This window comes from Copadichromis virginalis, linkage group LG12 (genome assembly GCF_057382275.1).
Source record: "Copadichromis virginalis isolate Kocher_CV1m ecotype Utaka linkage group LG12, C_Virginalis_male_GT1.1, whole genome shotgun sequence".
Taxonomy (NCBI): domain Eukaryota; kingdom Metazoa; phylum Chordata; class Actinopteri; order Cichliformes; family Cichlidae; genus Copadichromis; species Copadichromis virginalis.
Window position 1 is genome coordinate 10,534,374 of NC_140629.1, and position 21,475 is coordinate 10,555,848.

Here is a 21,475-nt window from a genome sequence, read left to right on the forward strand (position 1 = left end):
TAGATATAAGTGGGCTCAAGAAAGGCTCAGTGAAGCCCAGCGCCACTGCTCATTAAAACACAACACCAAATGTGAGGGTCTCAGGGGTCATTGAACTAGCCTGAAACCCCCTTTTTTTAATGTGAGGGAAAAACCATGAGACATTTGTTGTGAGAAAAAGCGGTGGAAATGAGAAGCAGAGCACACAAATCCCAGGGAGCTGTCACTCTTCATTAGCCGCCAGCCGGCTTCAGCTGGTCAGCGGAAGAGAGAAGAGAGCTACATCCATCAGCTAACATGTGTTAGCTTGCTACTGATTTCCCCCTCTCACAACCGCCTCCACCTTCTCTACACTTCCACCCCCTCTCAAGACCTGAGGGAACAAAAAGGAGCCTGTTAGTGGATGAGGTACACACCGGCGCCAGCTAACCTGCTAAGGGGGTCTGCAAGCTGAACCCCAGGGCTGGTCCCAGTCTCGCCTGATAATAGCTTGTACGGATACGATTCTGAACTGAGCTTTCTCTGGGTGCTCTCAGTGGTTCCAGTCATTCATTGTATAAAACACCCTCTCTGTTAATCAAAGTTTCCTCACTCCATCCTCAGCGACAACTTTATTTTTCCTGCAGTGTCCTTCTTCAGCAGACCGACGACGGCCACCGTGCATAACATAATTAGTCAGCGCTTGTATTCACAAGTCGGAATGTTTTATGGATTAAGTGATGCTAATGAAAAATGTTAAGATGGTTTTGCCACACCATTAGCATGCAGACAATGGGCCGTGTTGAGCGCATGCCATATTCTGCGTGGCCCCAGAAGCCCCTGGCACCCCAGCACCAGAGCCCAGGGGCAACGGCAGCATGAGAATGAAGTGCAGTCCAGGCTTGAGGGAACTGGGGATGCATACAGAAGAGAGGCCTCACACAAAGTGACAAAAGAGCCTGAGGGTTTTTTCCTCTCTCCATCAGTCCTACCATCTTTCTTCCACATGAATGATCCTCATCAGTCAAATGCTGAATGATACTGTTGGATACTCAGCTACTTATTTTTTGACTTTTAAGCCTGCACAATATTTCATGTGTTTCACAAAATCTTTATAATGATCTGTGTTTCTGTTACCTGTTTACCTCAGTGTTTTTGAATATTGACAGTGCTGTCATTGTGCACTTACACTTGATCTTTCTTTCATTCCATCCCGTTTTATATTAGAGCACGGTTTTTACTTCCCGGCTTCCCCACCCTCATTAGTGTGTGAGTTCACCTGCTTGTGATTACTGCTCTCTCTCTCTCTCTCTCTCTCTCTCTCTCTCTCTCTCTCTAGCCTTTTTCCACAAATTTTCTTTTTAACTAGACTGGTCTTAATTTTTTTAATCTGAGAAAAATGAATACCAAAAGCACTGCTTTTTATAATCGTGAATTAGTATACTCTCAGAAAATAAAACATTTTTTTGACTGACTCTATCTACCGTTTATGCCCCAGAACAGAAGCGACTCCACACCATATCTCATTAGTACCACTGTTTTCAGTATCCTAGTCCTAATTCTACCATAGACCTGCTTAAGATAGTCACAGTCTAAAGGGTCTTTCAGATTCCAGTTGTTATGGTCCTGTAAAGAATTGTGTCATATTTTTTGTATCCCTTATTTAATGTAAAACTACATTCTCCAACATTCTTGGTAGTATATGCTTTCGATGTTTAAAGACCTCTTATTAGACATACTGGGATTTACAGCATGCTAATCACTGATAATGACTGGTGTTGGGGAAGGGGAAACCAGTGCACCTTGACCTTCTCATTTGACGTGTTTCTCCCTGTTCACATACCAGACCAGGTGCTGGTATCAGGTATCAGGCTGGACTCATACCAACAGGCAGACTGACAAGTGGATCAAACGCAGCTCCGCGGCTGGACTAATATAGATTGAATGAGTTTTGTGTGGGCGCTGTAGTGTTAGCCCATTTCACGATCCCTGCATCAAAGGCAGGGATACGCGTGTGATGGATGGCTGATGAAGGAGTGTTGCTTGGGGATTTGGATTGTTCACAGTGTCTGGAAGGCGCAGAGATTTTGTTTACCCTGCAAAGAGTAATCTCCACTGCAAGGGCTGATAAATTGCCTTTATGTATACTTTAAAAAAAAAAAAGTATTTCCAAACCTGAAGCTAACCAAGAAAATAAGACCCGACTTGTTGCTTTGCAGAAATCCCATGGGCATGAACAAAACAAGCTGTTTTCATACCTAAGTTAAAAGTTTCATTCTCAAAGATTTATAAAAATAAATTCTTTGCAATCTGATACATTTTTGAGCATATCAAGAAAGAGGTCCAAAGGTATAAAAAAAAATGCACAAGAACAAGTGTTTGTATAACACCTATTAGTGATTGCCACACTTCAAGGCAGTGCTGAACAGAGTAATTTAGAAAATTCACAGAGAGAAGGACAGATTACAGGACTGTGTCAATTAGAAAAAGAAGAAATCAGAGGAAAATGCTAGGCCCCAGAATTGACTGCATTGATACCTGTGATGGTTTCTGCAATGACAGGGTCTAATGGGGCTCCCCTGTACACCCCGTATACAATAGCTCTGTACCAGGTGGTGGGGTAGAGGCCGGTGATGGCGAGGCTGCGAGCATCAGCGGGCACAGTGTGATTTTGCCACTCAGCGTCCGTCTCTGCATCAGTTACCGTGATCAGAAAAGACTCAAAAGCCCCATCGTCGGCAAACCAGGACAAGAGGAAGCTGTCCCACGTTACATCGCTGATTGTAACGTTGGTCACCACGGGCTTCTCCTCCTCTGGGTGATGACAAACACATCAACAAAAGGTTAGACCAATTCATATGGCAAAGCCGATGGTCAACTCATTTGCACACTTCTAACTGCTTAATATCCACGAGGTCACCGGTGAACTCTTTAGGGGTAGGGTTAAGCTTGCTTTTCAAGGGCTAGATAATCCCATAAAGAATGATCACTGCCAACCTGGTGGATGTTAAGATGATAGAAAATACATCTGGCTTCATATATTGGTCAAACCTTAAAACACAAACATACAAGTGCTGATCAAAACATTCGAGGAATAGTGCTATGAAAATAAAGAACAGCTGTTTTTTTTAATCTCTCACTGGAAGTCACACAGTTTCTCTGTACTTACTGTATGACCATGCGATCTAACCTGGATTTCCTTCAGTCAGTGATATGCTACTAGGATGTACCAATATGCTGCTTGTAATTTCATTTATTAATGTTTCAAATACTTGTATTTAAAAAATATGTATGCAATTGAGAGCTAGTGCAAACTGGCCCCCAAAAATAATAATAATCAGAGCTGAGGTCATTTGAATTAATTAGACTATATTTTTTAATGAAGATTATTGAAGTGAAGATTATTTTTAGGAATGTATCTCCTTTCATGAATGTATCTGATTATGTGTATTATTTGTAATTCGTTGTCATTATGTATCTATATTGTATTTTAGTTTTATGTGGTTGAATATTAGAATATTTTATTTGTGTATGGTGGATGTGAAAAACCCAACAAGGGACACGAGTTGGAAATCAACCTCTTTGTGCAAATTACCAGTGTCACGCTTTGTACTCCTTAAGATGAATTATTCCTATCAAATAAATAGAGATCTGTAAATTTTTTTGTGGGTATGCCAATTTCTGGAAGTTTTTGATCACACGATGGACACACATTTTGAAATTTTTTTAGGTTCTTTTGGAACATTTTCTGTTGACAAAAACTCACAACAATGTAGATGTGAAACATATAACAACCAACAAAGAACTATATAATCACATGTAGGGGGAAAGACAATTCTCCAGCACTCAGTAATTTCATTTCACCGTCAGGAGAAAGGAGAAAAGGTCCAGAATGGAAATATTCTCATATTTCCACTACAAAAGACCAGAGAGAACAAATAGCCCCATTATCATTGTCTACCTATAGCCATCTACTCTATATTACCATATCAGTGGAAGACATAAAGATAGAGAGCAGTTGGCAGATATGCTGATGCAGCTTGTGCGCATTAATGGCTGTGAATGAGCCATTAACATTTGAAGGTGCAGCGGAGCCCGGCCAGTGCGGCAGAAGTACGCTGTCCACTTCAAACCTACGGGGAGGCCATGCAGAGCCATGAACAGCCTGTAATTGTAGTCCATTGTGTGTGCAAGCATTCACAGAGTAGATTAGAAAGAGATGGAGATAGATGGCTCAGGTAAACATCAAGGCTCCCATTATCCTCTTTCACTGTGCGGCACAACAGAGAGTAAATGGGATGGTAGACAATAGGAATGTAAGGTGGGGGGTTGGTTGGAATCAGCTGATCATTGATTACCGAAAGCTCAGACTGACAAGGAAAATGCATGACCATTTTCTGTGCCTACAGTATAAAGAGAGATTGAGTCTTTTGTTTTTTGGAAATACCCTAATCTTTTCTTTAATTTTCCTTATATAGCAATCATATGAATTACATCAAAGCATGTAATCGACATGCTGGTCCACCATGTCCATTTCACGCTTTGCCTCTCTAAAGCATGAAATGGACATATAAATATGTACATATTTTGTTGTGATACTGGATTGAGCAATGAAAAGCAGAGAGTGATTTAAGTGATTTCTAACATACATCTATAATTGTCAATCAATTTTCCTGTAGACTCCTGGTGAAGCATAGGGCCGCACATCTATAATTGTAAGTAGATATAATTTTGGAATTTGTCGACTCTGTTAAATAATAGATGATAAATATATAGAAAAACAAAACCATACACTGTAAATCAGTAAAACCCTTGGAAATATCCCTATGACCACATAAGCTTCGGTTGCATTGCGGTGCTATATAAACCATTACAGAAATGCTTGTGTATTGCTTTTGAATGTGAAAGCAGAGGAGTTAATGTAGGAAAACCAAGAAGTGAACATTAGCTTTTCACTTAGTCACAATTCATCTGAGGTTAAAAAGAAAGAAAAAAGCTTAACTGGCCCTCACCATGGACTTTATGTAAAAGATGGACATACCTTCAAGGTCTAATAATAAAATGCAAGGTACTAAAATCCAGCCCCCTACCTAACAATTATTAAATACAACATGATGCCTATTTTGTCAATTATGGTACAAACCAGAAGAAACTTGAAGGCAGGGTTTTCTTTAGGCCTCACCTGCCATGTAATTTTCTAGGTGTGCTGCATGCACTGTCCATGGAAAGTCCCAGTCAGATCTGTGCCTTGCTTGTGATGTCAGGTTTAAAAAAAAAGCTATGATGTCAAAGGCCAAAACTGTCAGGCCAAATCTTCAAAAACAAGACCTTACAAACCAACAGGTAACATCACTGTGGCTGCATCCATCTTTTATAAATTTCATGGCTGTCTTAATGTTAGTTAATGTGTTAAAATGTCATAGCAGTTAGTCGATTAGTTTAGCTGTGTCTGGCACATGGATTCCTTGGTGTTGATAAAAGGACCAAAAGTCTGTATTTAGATGGAGACACCATGGTTTCACAAAAGCTAACACCAGATACTCACCAAACACACGTTTAACTCTTCATAGGGCCCAAACCTTTAAATGCCAGGCAAGTAGCATATAAAGGTCCTGTTCAGTGATTCAGCCCAGGCTCACCGATATTTCTCTTCGCCCAGGCTCTAAAGTTGATCTCTAATCTTATTAGTTAGCCTAACTAACTATATATTTACTATAGTTAGCTAAAAATAAATTTCTTTTTAGCTAGCTTCTAAACTTAAACGTACGCTTTGTCTTTAACAGGGCAAAAAAATACTATTTAACTTAAAACAAACAGAAGGGGAAAAAAACTTTCCCATTAACTCAGTGAGATCTAGCCGCGATTTCAATATTTGGTTTAGCAAAGCGTGACTCTAAGATTTTAGTGTTTGTGCTGCTTTAAATTGAGATGAATGAAATTTCAATTTTCAACATATAAAACAAGCCTTTACAAAAATCTCTTTTAAGCTTGTTTGTCTTGTTTTGCATTTTATGTTTCTTCCCTACATAAGAATGTAGCAATGGCCACAGCAAGTCCTACAGAGATGCTGTTATAGCACTTCTACTCTATATGTATTAAATCTTAAAGGTCTAGTTAAAGTCTACTATAGAGGTGATGGGAATGTCTTTTTTTTCTCTTGAATTTGAGAGAACCCTTAAAATCTGCTCATGCGGTTGAAGATGTGTGCAATGACATTATCAAATGGTCCCCTAAGATATCACCTTCTTATATGGATATCTTCCATTTGATACTCATTCATCCTCAGTGTGTTAATTTAAAGAATGATAGTTGAACTTCTCCACCAGGCAGTGTCCAGACCTTACAGATCATGTCAATGCATGCAGGACATTGATCTTGCTTTATTCACAATGTTTTGCTTTCTCTTTCTGTTCTATTATGTTAGGTTGTTAATGCACCATGAATCAAATTTGATGGAAACAGTCACATATAAACTGACTTCTTGGCAGAATTTGCAGCAACTGCCAAAATCCAAATATGTCAACACTTTGTAAAAGGCTTTCAGGACAGCTGATTATAGGGTAACTCTGTGGGTTTAGTTTTCCTTTGTGCAAATATGCGCATATTCACGGAAGTCAGATATTGTGATCCAAACTCAGTCAGCTGATTAGTTTAAATTATGATAATCCTTGCCTGTGGCACCTGATTTCCCTATTTTTGTTTTTTTTTATTGCATAGTATCTAAATTTTATATCCTGCTTCTAAAATTATTTGGATTTTGAAAGGTGCATTTTGGTTTGCCACTATTTCCCTGCACACTTATCTGAAAGACTTGACATCAAATTCTTGATACTTTTTGATGACTGTAAGGTTCCCAGACTCCTCACTCCACCCCTCCTCTTTCCTTGAGCCCCTCCTGCAACAAGAGCATGATCTGTGTTTGCACTACGTGTTTGGATACGATAAAGGCTAAAGTATCAACCAGGCTGTGGATTAGAGGGCTGCTGATTTCAGAGACAATGTTTTAACAGAAGTCTCAGCATGTGGCCTTTTATCTGACAGACCCACAGTTCATCGTGGTCAAATCGCACAAACCCAGAGGGGAGCGGGGCTCACGCCAACAATTATCACATGAATGAACATTGTGCATGGCGCACACATATCCATACAACCACCCCCCAACCCCACCCCAAGCCTCATGAACCTACCAATACACAACGCACATACTCCGGGGTTCACTCATATGTACTATTCATGACCACACAAACAAGTGAACATAAAGAGCACGGTGCAGCAGCCAATAACATATCAAAAAATATTTATTCCAATGGCTCACCTTTTCCCTCAAAGGTTATCAATTTTTGCCTGTTACTATGCATTTAATGAGCACTTGTTACATAACCAGAAGGTTTAACAGTGAAATATTTGCCTTGGAGGCTCTCAGACCACAGCATGAAAAATTTGCCACCATCACCTTATTTGCCTTTTCATCCAAGGAAAACTTGGAAAATAGAAAAAATAAACCCACAGTCTATCAATGGGGGAATGAGGAGTTTAAAACACTGAACTGAGAAGCAAACAATGGGTTCAATTCATTGCGTCAGTGTGGCTGCTGTAACGAATAATGAAATGTAAATAAACCTCTGGTCAATAAGAACTTCAGTGAGTCTGTCACGCATCGCCAGCTGAAACCAGGCAATAGAATTATGCAGACCAAGTCTCAGCTTAAGCTAAGAGCTGACTTAGTTCTAGTGGTATGCAGGTTCATTTTGTTTTTACCTGCTCAGATTTTAAGCTATTTTTGTGCGGTATTACATTATAAGCAATGTTGTGGAAGTGCTTTGGCCAAAACTAACCGCAGGGTTCACAAGTGCTAACAATTTGGAGACAGAGTATAATAAATGTGGAGTGGATGGTGGCAATGCTAATATAGGTTATATATCATTTCTTATCTGGGTATCTGAAAATGTTAAATGTTATCTCATTGGCAAAAATGCCAGCAGAAAAGCTATCAAGATTGCTCGGCTTCCTCTCTCGACGCTTTTTTCTTTTTTCTTTTTTCTTTTCTCTTTTCTTTCTACGTTTTTTTCTGCCAGACAATTCAGAAAACCTATAATGTCAAACAAACCACTCCTGCTTCACTAGAAACTTCTCTTTTCACATGTGTTCAGCCGTGCTGACCTGTGGGTGCTGAGATGGTGGCAGGTACGCTGCTTCTGCGGCCCCTCTCTGCACTGATGTTGATGGTATACAGCATACCGGGTGTCAGGCCCCTCAGGGTGTGAGTTTCAGAGCTGCCCGGGATCACTTCTTCAGCCCTGTGACCATCAGCGGAAATGTAAACCAGCCTGTAGGAGTCCAGTTTGGCAAAGGGACGCCTCCACTCCAGCATCATAGTAGTCTCGGTCATCTCTGTTACAGTCAGGTCTTTGGGAGCATCGAGGGCTGATGGTGTGTGAAAGAGGGGAGGTATTACACTGAAGGCCTTTTTTCAACAGTTGCATTTTCCTGTTTAGATTTGTTTTGCTGCCTTACTGATGCTTACTGACGTCCACTACTATACTAGTTAATAAAACATCATTTGATGGCATGCCAAAGCAATATGTTATCGTGGTTAGATCTGATTTGAAAGAACTGATCAGAGCAGTGAAACAAGAGGGCAGAATTATCGAGAGGTAATAGATTCTGAAGGAATAAAGCTTGGTGCACAATTATAGTCAAGAAACACTGATTATTTAGTCTCCAAACTATTGTTATACTATAGGATACCCATCAGAAAAGTTGTAAGACTATCTATCCATTATAACATTAACTGCTAACTGTCGCATTCAGAAAAAAAGAAATTTATAGATATTCCAGCATGAGGCCACAAAATTCTAGGAAGACAAATGATTTAACTTCTCGATTAGTGCTAATAAGATATATTAGTAAATGTAACAGCTATAGACCAACTTAGGCCCAGTGGGCCATCTGGCTTTAAAACCTGTTCTAATATTCTGTCTATAGGATCAAATAAATAGCAAATGAATGTCAATCAATTTGAAAAATCTGTTGAAAATTCAGCAATTCTAAAGACTTTAAAAATGGACGCACCTCCTGTCTACATTAGCATGCATAAGAAAAGGTGACTGTCTCATAACGATATGGCAGATTTTACAATAAAGCAGACGATTCAGCCGTGAGGGAATAAAGCCAAAAACATTCATATGAATATTGAGGAGTGGTGGGTGCCACCCTGACTTCTCTCACTACTGTAAACTTCGAACCAAAACTTGAGCCTTGTCCAAAAAATGAATGTTTCTTTTTAAATATCAATTTGTAGAATTAGCATATAAATTCTATCAGTGTAGCAGGAATCACAAAAGGATATCTTGTCTCTGAAAAAAAAAACCCGTTACATATAGAACATGATTATTAAAAACAGTGTGTCAGTGTCAGCATCTCACCGGTCACAGCATTGGCCGTCGTGGGCAGACTCTCCCTCTCATCTTTCACTGCCGTCACACCCATCCCATACTCCGTGCCGGGTCTCAGGCCTACAGAACAGGGTAACATTAAAAACACTGATACGGAAATAAAAAGCTATGTCATGTTTTGCGTGTTCACATCCACTGAGGTGTCAACAAATGAACGACGGGGAGCCTCTGTAGTCAAGTGGCCAGCTGTTTCAGCTAATGGCTCCAATGCCTATGGCAAATGCACAAAAAAACACTCTCTTGTGGCTTTATTGCACAATAGATTGCAGCCTAATTGCATTTCATGGTAAGCCTGCACTCGCTGCAGAACATCAGTGTTATATTTGCATTGATGGATCTATAGGGCCCTTGTTGCGGAGCAGAAACACTACTTGCTATGATATAGCAGGCTCCAGAGGCCCTTTAGTCTCTACAATTAAGCCCTCTCTGGGCCTGATCGCCTTTATTAACTCCCACAGAGGTCATCGCACACAGAGCCTTACAGCATGAAATTACACCTAATGCCCAGGAAACTCATTATCAATAAAATCACGAGCGTGAAGGCAATTACAGATAATAAGTGTGTGAAAGAAGTGCTGAGGTGTGTGTGGAGCAGAGGGGGGCGTCAGCTGAAAGGACACAGTGCTTTATTTTCATGAGCCGGGCCTCCCAAGGACAAAGAATGTGGCCAGACAAAGACACTACGAGCTTGTTTTGAGGGTCTTTTTTCTCATGGTTTCTAATCCTACCATGCTGAATGCACAGTGTAGAAACAAACAAACAAACAAACAATAAAAACAAAACTCATCTGCCTCAAAGCATAGCTTTTTAATGTCAGCAATGCAGAGAGATGAAAAACGTGCCTGCTATTCTTGTCTGAGCAAAGTCTCCCAGCGAAACAAGCGGCAATGTTTTCCAATTAATGTCTCAATGCCAAGCCCCTCCTGGGTGATTTTCTAATAAAGTGGGTCTTTTGTAGACAAGCAAACATTTCACAAAACAAAACAAAGAGAACCTGTCTTGGAAAATGAGCAGGCTGAAAATAACTCTAGCCATTTAACACAGAGTCCCACAAACGCTTGTCCCATGAATTTGGAAAATAAACACTTCACACTGTATCATTTAGTTTTCCACAGGGGCCTTTCAGCTGTGCCATTTGGATGCACAATACTAATGAGCCAAGATGATCACAAAGCAGCAAAACAAACCCTGAAAACAGCTGAGTGAAACAACTGGCAAGAAGTAACTACAAAATCCCTGATTAGACAAAACCTTTAGTACAGGTTAACAAAGATTTACTTATTCTCTTGATATAGCAGTTATATAAGATATTAAAGATATCATCTGGGTTAATGTGTTGTGGAAAAGTCCATGATGCCTTCTCCATAACTAAGGAACAATCACTGTAAGTCATGGCTTTGTTAATGGCTCGTTTTCCCTCTTTCAGCATGGTTTAGGAATAAGGATTAGGTTTTGTACTCCAAGTTATACATGTACTTTTAAGAAACTAGAATGAAACTTACAGTGATTTTGATACAGAGTTACAGATTTTGTATTTAACTGTCTTTTTTTTTTTTGGCTCTTTCAAATAGGTGAAATTTTTAGAAAAAGGGGTGGACATGAACTTAACCCAAACCCTACTGCTAACCCTAAATGGGTCACTTGTGACCTGGTGAGTATTAAACACTCACAGGTACACCTTGCTATACACAGCTGGCCTTCAGAAGTACCTCAATTCTTCATGGCACCGATTTAACAAAGCGCTGGAAAGATTCTTCAGAGATTTTGGAAAAATACTTTCATGACATCATCACCTAGTTGTTGGCTGCACATCTATGATAAGGAGTTCCCTTTCCGCCACATCCCAGCTCTATTGAAATGACATTTGGTGACAATGGAGCCCGTTTGAGTGAAGTGAACTTATTGTCATGTTCAAGAAACAAGTTTGAGAGGATTTGTGTTATCTTGCTGGCAGCAACCGTGAGAAAATGGGAACTCTATGGTCATAAATGAATAAATAGCTAAAGTCATACAACACTTTCTACTGTAAGACTTAGTCCCTCTGTCACACACACTTTCACAGTACTTTTGTCTTTATCTTTTATCTTTGCACACACTCTCATAGTCCGATGGATGCAAACAGAAGAATAAATGGATATTCAGCATGTTGACTGGAGTAGTTAGGTATCAATCCAATAATCTTCTAACCGATAGAAAACCTGCTCTGTAACGTAAGGCATAGCCACTATTGGTCAGCAACAACACGCAAGTATTTTATGGCTTAATTGGTACTAAGAGATCCAAATTGTGCTAAGAAACCACACATCACCACTAACTTGACCCAGTGATACAATGTGGTATGGATTTGTATTTTCATACTTAGAGGATGAGTGGTTTATTTGGGTAACTTTTGTCAGCTCAAAGCTGTGCGGGTCATTTTTCTCTGACCCCTGGCATCATCAAGGCATTTCCACCCAGAGGGGCTATGACTCAGTGGCCCACACACCTAAAGATCATTTTGTGGGAAAATCCCAGCAGATCAGCTGTTTCTGAAATACTCAGATCACCCCATCTAGCACCAACAATCATGTCACATTTAAAGTCTCTTCAGTCATCTTTCTTCCCCATTCAGATGCTCTGTTTCAACTACAGCAGCTAGTTGTGGGCATATGTACATGTGCAACTGCATGTTCCTGCTGAGGTGTATGGAAAAAAGTGCCCACTGAGTATATGATAGCACTAAGGTACTGAGAGCTTTACTATCAACTGAGGTTGATAGTTTCTGAGAAAAATAACCAATTTTAAGTCAAACAAAGGGTATCAAAACTTTGTTAATGGATAACAAAATGATCCTTTATTAAGTCATTTTCAGGACAGCTGTATAATCTATCCTTTCAGCTGTAATTAACTACTATATCAAATCTGCAATAATGACTAATAAATCACTATCACTGTGTTATATTATAAACCTTTTACTTTTCTGCAAATGTCATCTACTCAGCTGTCAGGACCTTTCCAAATTCCCTTGTGTTTTTTTTTAACTGATGCGTAGGAAGCTTGTCTTTGAATCATGCTTTAACTGAGCATATGACAGCACATTTCCCTGCTGGCCTCTCTTTAGTTGTGAATGTTAAAAAACAGACCTGATATGTTGGGCTTAGATATACACTTGTTGGGAGGCTTGTACTGCAGTTGCGTAATGTTCACATGTCTTTTCCACTCTGTGTGCATAAAGAGGTGTTACATGTAAAACACAGCAGAGAATCCCACACTAAGCTGAAATGAAACAAGTGCATATAAATTAGTTGAATAATATGGTGAACACCAGCTTTCTGCTGGCTTCCACCTCATGTAAGTAGAGTCATTGAGCTGCACCTGAATCACATCCTGTCCTTAATGCACTACCCTTACCGATGCAGTTTGCTAACCAAGCTTGCTAGCACTAGCTGCTAACTTACCACTCAACCTTCCCACCCATATATTGCTACCTTTGGTTCACAATGCCAACATGGTACGGGCAACAACGCTAAAGGCTTGAAAATCCAAGTTGACAAACCAGTGGTCATGCATAAACAGTTTATGGGCATAACGAAACAGGAAGAACAAGGTAGGTAGGCTTATATATAGCTAATCACTATAATTATTCTTTATCCATACCAATAAAATGGTTTATTAATAATTTCCTAACATTTTGCACATTAATTATAAGCAGATAAAAATTTACAGAAATTCCACAAAAATCTGTCATGCTACCATTTTCCAATTAACTGTTCTTTGTTAAGCCTTTATAAGCTACATAGACATCTAATATAATACATCTAATATAGATTTATTTTTGAACAGCAGTATGTTATTTGGATAGATGTTTGTTTGTGATACAGAACCAGTGATCTTGGCCTGAGTGGAGTCCTTAGGTCCTGGGGGAAACAGCAGCTCTTCGTGCTCTCCACCAGACAGAGGTCCATACTTGATGCGGTAGTTGTCGACCTGAGCACGGCTGTTCTTCCACTCAAGAGTGATGCTCTCGTCTGTCAGCTCTACTGTCTGCAGGTCTCTGGGGGCGTCCAGGTCTACAATGCAGAAATATACTTTAGATAAATGTAACCTTACCCTGACCTAAACGTAAATGGATTTCTCATTTATGAATAAAGGAAAAACAAGAAGTTCCCTTTACACCAAAACCTCAAGTGATTGTTGGGGCTTTCTCACTAATATTTAAAGGTAAAGTGCCTTGAAGACATTTTTGTTGAATTATAGCTTTATTGTATGTTTTTTTTTTTTTTTACAATAGTAGGCACATTATATAGATCCATTAGGCTAGTTGAGCAGAATTCTCTATTCCATGCATTAAGACAAATGATATGTTGTGCACCACATGTACTGTAAGACTTATTAGGAGTAGCAGTGCATTCCACATTCTTGGTCCTGGTTCTCTTGCATATATCGTTAATCTTTTTTGTACAATTTTAGGTTAATGTCAGTACTGGTAGAAGCCACACATATAATTATTTTATCATCATAGTATAAAATAGCAGTAATATATAATGGATAATAGCAGATTTCATGCATTAACTGAGGTCTAAATCATCATCAGCGATAACCCTAATGTGTCAGAATAACAATTTTATGTTCCTTTTTAACATTTATGCATTCCAAAAAAAAGAAAAAAAACTTGCATATCTAGCAGGTAGGGTCATCTTTAAACTTTGAAAGTCTGGACAGGGACCAACATACGATAGATACTGATCATTTTGAAATCAGCCTTTACTGTTTTACTGTTCCCTCAATTCTGCAATGAAATGATTCATCCATGGATGGATCGGCTACAAGAAAGAATCACATTGATATTAGAGTGTTGTATACTGTACAATTCTAATAGTGCAGTGGTAACTTTCATCGGGAACTCAATGGAATTGTGAAAGACAACATTGGAGACTAAGTCAGAGGCATTATTAAGTTTGGAATATCCAATGGTGATACACTGTCACCATTGCTGTTTTGCAAAGGCCTAAGCCTGCTAAGCTATCATATCACATAGCAGATACAGATATGGATTCAGGAGTAGAACGGCCATCCGCCACCTCCTGAGCATAGATGACGCAAGCACAAGCTCTAGGCACCAGATGCAGGCAGGAGTCTACCACAGCCAACACAGTCCAAGTTGCAGGCTGTACAAAAGTGCCCCAGAGACTTTCCAGCACATAGTAGCAAGACATAAGATACAAGCTGGGACAGTGTATACATATACTGAGAGGCACAACCAAGTGGCTGGGATAGTGTTCAGAAACATCTGTGTTACATATCGGTTAAAATTTCCCAAGTCCTGTTGTTCTCAGGCAACTGGGATAAGGTCCCATGGGACTTTAAATTCCAGAAAGACATAGTGGTGAGTTGACAAGGGGCAGGAGACTGCAGTTGTGATGAATGTGGGAATCCAAGCAGGGAGCAACATCAGGAAGAAGGAGGATGGAAAAATAAAGAAGTACCAGGGCCTGAGGAAGCAACTGGAGCAGATGTAGAAGGTAAAGTCCAAAGTGATCCCAGTGGTAATAGGAGCATCAGGATCTGTAACCACCAAAACTGGAAGAGTGGCTTCAGCAGCCTGCTGATCTCTTTGGTTATGATGTAAGGAAATGTTCTGGGCAGCACATGCAAATTTAAAAAAAATTAATGCATCATAAAAAACAAGGGATTTCACTTGGAAAAATTGTCAAATCTTTCAGGAGGTGATGTCAGAGAGTGGAAAACACAAAGGAAGTTTTTTTCTGGTAAAGCTGTTAATAATAATTGTTAATGCAATGGGCAGTTGTAATTCTTTAAAACTGTATGCCTACAACAATACGAAGCTCCCTCCATGTTATTTTTGGTAAACATTCTTTCTGACAAAATGAAGAACTGCTGTACTAATTCACGAACAAGAATTATTTTTGTGTTATAGGCGCACACAGAGTATTCAATACTGAAGTCTACCTGGAGGGGGAGGGGCATCAAACCAAATAATGACAGGTGTTACCTGTAAGGAAGGACTCGTAGATGGGAATGCTGGTCCCTTCTCCCCGCCGCGCTGTCAGAGACACCTCGTACTCTGTGTCAGGGGTGAGGTTTCCCAGATGGTACTGGGTGTCAGCAGAGGTCAGCTCCACCAAAGTGCGATCGGCGGAGTTCAAGCTAGGTCCGTAGGAGATGGTGACCCCATCCACCTCAGCCACGGGCTGGAACCAGGTCACCAGCGCAGTGGTGTCAGTCACATCACGAACATTCACCTGGCTTGGGCCATCGATCACTGAAGAAGAGGTAACGATGTCATTAGCAAAACTCAGTTGCTGTGTGCCACATATGAGGTATTAGGTGCCACATATGAGGTATAACAACTTGGACGATGTCCTAACTTGAATCACCTGACATTTTCCTGAGTTAAAATGTAAAAACAGCATTTGTGTTCAGCAAGAATTTGTATATGAGCAGAAAAAGAAATTTTTCATGCCGGTCATATCTTGCCTATTCATAAGTTGCTGACCACAGACCTTGAAAAGAGGGATATCATCATTTCAGTAATGCAGGTGCTGAAAATGTGTCAGCCTGTTTGCATTAATAGTTTATTCAAACTATCAATTCCCAGCTCCATGAAGGGTGCCTTTTCACTGCTGCTCAAATTGATTTGTCACACGTAAGCAAGTTTAGGAAAGTCAAGCCGCTGTGTGGGGCTGATAAAATGAAAAATCTGCATTTGAGCTTAATACTGATTTGTCTTCTAAGGAGACTGTGAAAGTGTCGTTTGAGTGTCATGGTACTATTCTTCTGGGAGGCAGCTGCCCTCTGAGTCTGACTGCTTGACTGACTGGTGCCTCCTACACATGGTGGGTTAGGTAGGAAGGGGAAACAGAGAGGGGAGAGCTGAGCGATACACTTCATACAATTAGCCCTTCAGCATGCAAATCCCAGAGTATGGCCTGCAAGCTGGCATAATGGGAGACATTAAGAGAGCCTGAATGACAAGAAGAACACCAGACCTCATAATCCATGTGGTGTTTAACACATGTATGCTTAAGAAAATGTAAGACATATAAAACATGCATTACATTTTATATTGTATGTGTGTGTATGTGTGTGTGTGTGTCAAAAAGCTTTTTAAATATATCAGTTGAAAAAAATGTCATATGCAGAAATGTATTCATTCATTCATTTATTTACTTCACCAGTTATCCTGTTCAAGGTCCCAGGAGCCCATCTCAGCTCTGATAGGGTGAGGGGCTATACCTGCCCCCCCTTCAACAAGGTGTTTATACAGAAAATGTAAACACAGAGAAACAGCTACAGTATTTTACTCTCTTCTAAGGGTATAAAATGCCTATCTGGGCTTATATCTTAATGGTAGCACAAAATGAAGCACATAGGCTAACCCATAGGAGGCTCCACGTACGTACCTCAAAGAACAATACTGTTTTTGGAAGTTGGAAGATCTGACCTGATTTTCATACATTTGTACACTGTTATACAGAAAGTATTGATACACAATATTTAACATTTGATGTTTCTGTTGCCTTTTGTTTTTTGTTTTTTTGTTTTTTTTAAACTCGGTACTGTTAGATAACAGTGATAACAGTGAAATCTGCATTCTCTATTTACCCAGTGAAACCAGATACATCCAGGTCTGAAGTAAAATTCATTTGCAGCAGCTGAAGTTAAATAACGAGAAGTGCCAGTTTTAGGTGTTTTTTCCCTTCTTATGCACATAAAAATGTTCCCCATATTCCCCAGTCAGGACACCTTAAAACTCACTGTTGGTTGCTGCTGATGAAGTTACAGTTAAAACCCTGTTTCCTCATTTTACATGATCCTCAGGCCTGAACCCTTCAGAGTGGTAGAAGCCTTTTGGGCTTTTAGCTAGATAAAGTCAATAAAGCAGACATCTGAAAATCCATATCACATTTTACTGCCCGTACTAAACCACAGCAGTGTAATGCTATCGAATGAGCAAACCACTTGATGCTGACATGTCAGGGTATTTCCAGTATATTCTGACTACACGACAGATAACCCAGGAACAAATGAACGTATATTGAAAAGTAACAACTTGCATTTAACTATGACAACTATAAATGACAATTGTGATTCCTATTTCTGTATATGACACTGTCTGTGTTTTTTTAGGACTAAATGTTAAAAAAATTGCCCAGGCTTAAAATACAAAAAGTATTTAGAAATTAAAATACATAAACATATTTCAGCTGAGATAAATCTTTTTTATGCCAATTGGCTTCAGAAAATCCTGATATGATATGAATGACAAAAGTAATGTATGCTATATGTGCACATGTTTAAAAAGCAAGACCATAAATATAGAGGTTAGGGTCTGTTCAGTATGGTTAATGGTTAATGCTTTTCTTTTTTTTAAATACACAGAGGATGCTGTTATAAAATAAAAAAACAAATCAGCCAGTATAAATGTGGAGACTCACTTGTGACGACATTCTTGGAGGCTGGCGGTCCACGTTTGTTGTTCTTCACCACCTCCAGTTTGACCTCGTACTCCTGGCCTGGACCCAGGCCCGATTGCTCAAAGGTGGTCTCCGGTCGGCCCAGGGAGTTCAGAATCTCACCGTCTTCCTCTTTCTGCCAGCACCAACAAAAAAAAAAAAAACAACAAAAACCCCCACCAATCAGCACCCACTACAAAGACTTGTCCTGGCATCATGCGTAAAGCGAAAGAGGGGAAAATAAACCAGTCCGATCATACATAAAAGCATTCTGGGTGGCAACTGAATTTAAGAGTTGACAGGGAATTTGGTTTAATAGTATTGAACAAGTCCAAGTAGCCCTGTTTGGAAAGGTTTTATTTTCCTCTAAAAGGAAAATAAAGTGTTAAACAGAGACATTCACTCTGTGCTTTATGGTCACTGGAGCTGTCAGGACTTGCTCACAGTTTTAACTGCTGTGTTTTTGTCTTCTGGCGTGGCTATAGCATTTTTGAGGAAGATTCTAAACTCCATCCTCAAATATGCACATTAATGCACTTAATGATTGGTTTCCCCTGGTGGAAAGTATAAATAATTGCTTAACTACTACGTGGAACACATGAGGTCAGGTAGCAGAACTAACCGTGTTTCTGAAGATGAGGTTCCAGCCATCGAAAGCAATGTCCAATGGATCCCACTGCACCTCCACAGAAGTATCCCGCACTGACTTGAACTTGAGACCCTCAGGCTCAGGAAGATCTGTGAGGGGAAATATGATAACACTCTTACAATTTTTCATCTACATTTATACTAAAATATGCATTTAGAATCTTACACTTACATGTTGCCACCCTAGCAGTGACGGGAACACTCCTCTTATTGCTGAGCACAGCATAGACACTGATCAGGTATTCCACTCCAGGCTCAAGCTCCCTAATAGTGGCCTTCTTGTGGTCCCCAGGTACCCTCATGTCCAACTCTAAGCCTCCAGAGGCCGTGGGCACATAGGTGATTAGGTATTCTGTCACACGCATCTCATTTTCCCAGGATACGTCTACTGTCTCTGGGGTGACCTCCACCACTGTCAGGTCCTTAGGTGGCGACACTGCAGAGAAACATTGAAAATCACTGATCTGCATCAACGCTGAAAACATGCTGACCTCCAAAGTCTTTTTGTTATGTTACTCCTCACTGTCTGCCATGCTATTTGTGGGTGTGACAAACACAGTGTAAAGTGCTCTGTGGAACGAATAACTTTAACCTCTTTATATCCACGTGGATACTGGTGGCTCACAGCGGAGTGGCTGTAGCTCAGAGGTAGAAAAGGTCATCTACTAATTGGAAGGTGGTAGGATCCCTGGCTGCTCCAGTCTGCATGCCTATGTATCCCTGGGCAAGATACTCAATCCCAAGTTTCTCTCCAGTATGTTCATCAGAGGATAAATGTGGGTAAGTGTTAGATAGCAAGGTGTAGAAAAAGGTTGTATGAATTGGCAAATAAGGATGTTGTATAGAGTGCTTTGACTACTCCAGTAAGCTAAAAGGCGCTATATAAGAACCAGTCCATCTACCGTTTCACCTAGAGCTTAGTTTGGTTTGGGTAATGTATATATTACCACCATAATGTGACACTTCATTTGATACACCATGTTCTAGTTTTTTTTAAATGTACCTATGTAGCATTTGAAACAAAACCCAAACCTAGCGGGGATGCTGGGGATCAGAGAATTAGTTGGCTAGTCAGTTAAAAATATTCTGTAGTATAATATTATATAATAAGCTCAAGTTATTCATGCCTAGGTATTAGCTAATGAATACCTGTTATCTATTGCCTTCTTCTCCATAGTGTGTATGTAATCAAAGTAAATATCCATTATCTGCTACCCTTAATTATGTTCTACTGCACTACAAGTTATTAACGTAGTTTTAAAAAGAACAAAGAAAACAAAATGAATATATACAAAATACAATACTGTTCCATTATAAGTAAATAATGCCCAGAGAGTGAGCTTTACATTCTTGGAATGCTTCACCTTTGGATTTTGCAGAGTTTGTATTCTTGTTTTTATTTCCATGATTCCATTCTGAGGTTTTTCAGTTTTAGTTATGCCTATTTTGTAATCCACAAGAATTGTTATTATTTCTAAGTTATTTACTAAGTTTCAGTCATCCCGCCTCTCCTGTCTTCCCTGTGTCTTGTTGTTAAGTCTTTGTCATGGTGTTAGATGTTCCATAGTTTAGTTACTTCCTGTTTTATTTTGATATTCTCTTCACTCGTGTTTGTTGTATTTAGTCTTGATGTCCCTAATTACTTTCTGCTGTATACTCTGGTGTTTTCCATTTCTTTCCTTAACTCTGTGTGTATTTAAGTCATTTGTATGCCTTAGTCCTTTGTTGTGTTGTACTGTTTATCTGTCTGTGTTATCCCTGATTTGTTCCATTTTGGCTTTATGCATTTTGTTTTCCCCTGATTTTGGACTTTCAGTCTCACCTTAATAAAAGCTTGTTTTTTGTTACTTTTTAAAAAGTTTTATTCTAAACATGAAACTTAGGAAGTTTTTATTAAAGTATTTACTGCCTGGCCTAAACAGATGAACATAAGTAAAAGGTAACACCAGCATACAGTTGATACGTTTTCCTCATACCTCTCTTTCTCCTCTTTCTTTTTTACTTTTCACACAGGGTATTGTGTATTTCACTCTTACAGTTCTTGTACATTTTTCCTTTTTTGTTTCCCAAATCTGAAAAAATTCAAATACTAGCCCTCTATGTTTTGGAGACAGGCAAAAAGGACTGCTTTGGAGAAAAAAGAAATAGCTTTTGGTCCTTGTCAGAAAAACTTTTTTCCATCCAATGGTTAGGGTTATTATGGTATTTCATTATTTTAATTTATAGCATTATTGAATTCAAATATACAAGCTTGCTGCCTATTTTGCGATAATGTAAGTTGTGGTGTAACCAGAGCTCTTTAGAACTTTAAATACTGTCTCTGTGCAAATTCAAGCTTCACCACTAAAGAGCTGATTTTTAACCAGCAGCTTCCAAAACCGCATTTAAACATTTTTCCATGTGACTTTATATTAGCTTGGGAAAAGTTAGGTAAGTTGATTGTAATGAGAAATCATCATCCACAAATCGAAAATGACATACTTGCCAATGTAAAACAGTGATTAAAACATAACAAGGCTTTGTCCTAAGTAGGGATGGGTATCGAAACCCGGTTCTTGTTGAGAACCGGTTCCCACTGTTTCAATTCCTTGGAATTGTTTGCCATTTTTGCAAACGATTCCCTTAACGATTCCAGTCGCCCCGAATGACGTCACCACGTTGCGGAGCGTCATTTACCTGGCAGGTAAACCTGGCAGGCTTAAACACTCAAAAGTTTGGTTATACTTTACGAGAACGGATGACAACTTGCAATATTTGCAAAGTAGATAATTCATTTAAGGGGGGAAATACTACGAATATGCAAATGCATTTGCTCACAAAACATGCGATGACCTTAAATGAATGTCGTGTTTTTAATTCCGCTCCGGACTCGTGAATCTCAACCCAGCAGCAGCGGTAACGTTTGCACGTCCTCTCCCGTTAATGCGGCAGGTAAATAATCAACTAACAGTGCATATT

General features: G+C 39.5%; 1 protein-coding gene across 4 annotated transcripts in view; it reads right to left on the minus strand.

Moving 5' to 3' along the window:
• The window catches only part of tncb (tenascin Cb), a 65,132-nt gene that overhangs the window by 16,494 nt on the left and 27,163 nt on the right, over positions 1 to 21,475 (minus strand). For 3 of the 4 annotated variants that reach the window (XM_085474678.1, XM_085474680.1, XM_085474677.1), the window contains 8 exons: positions 18,690 to 18,953; positions 18,492 to 18,607; positions 17,852 to 18,005; positions 15,406 to 15,675; positions 13,277 to 13,462; positions 9,384 to 9,473; positions 8,119 to 8,382; positions 2,497 to 2,772 (listed from right to left, as the gene is read on the minus strand). In XM_085474678.1, the coding sequence (XP_085330804.1) occupies positions 2,497 to 2,772; positions 8,119 to 8,382; positions 9,384 to 9,473; positions 13,277 to 13,462; positions 15,406 to 15,675; positions 17,852 to 18,005; positions 18,492 to 18,607; positions 18,690 to 18,953 (1,620 nt within the window). The remainder of the gene's footprint in view (positions 1 to 2,496; positions 2,773 to 8,118; positions 8,383 to 9,383; positions 9,474 to 13,276; positions 13,463 to 15,405; positions 15,676 to 17,851; positions 18,006 to 18,491; positions 18,608 to 18,689; positions 18,954 to 21,475) is intronic. The other variant, XM_085474679.1, reaches the window with a different exon arrangement.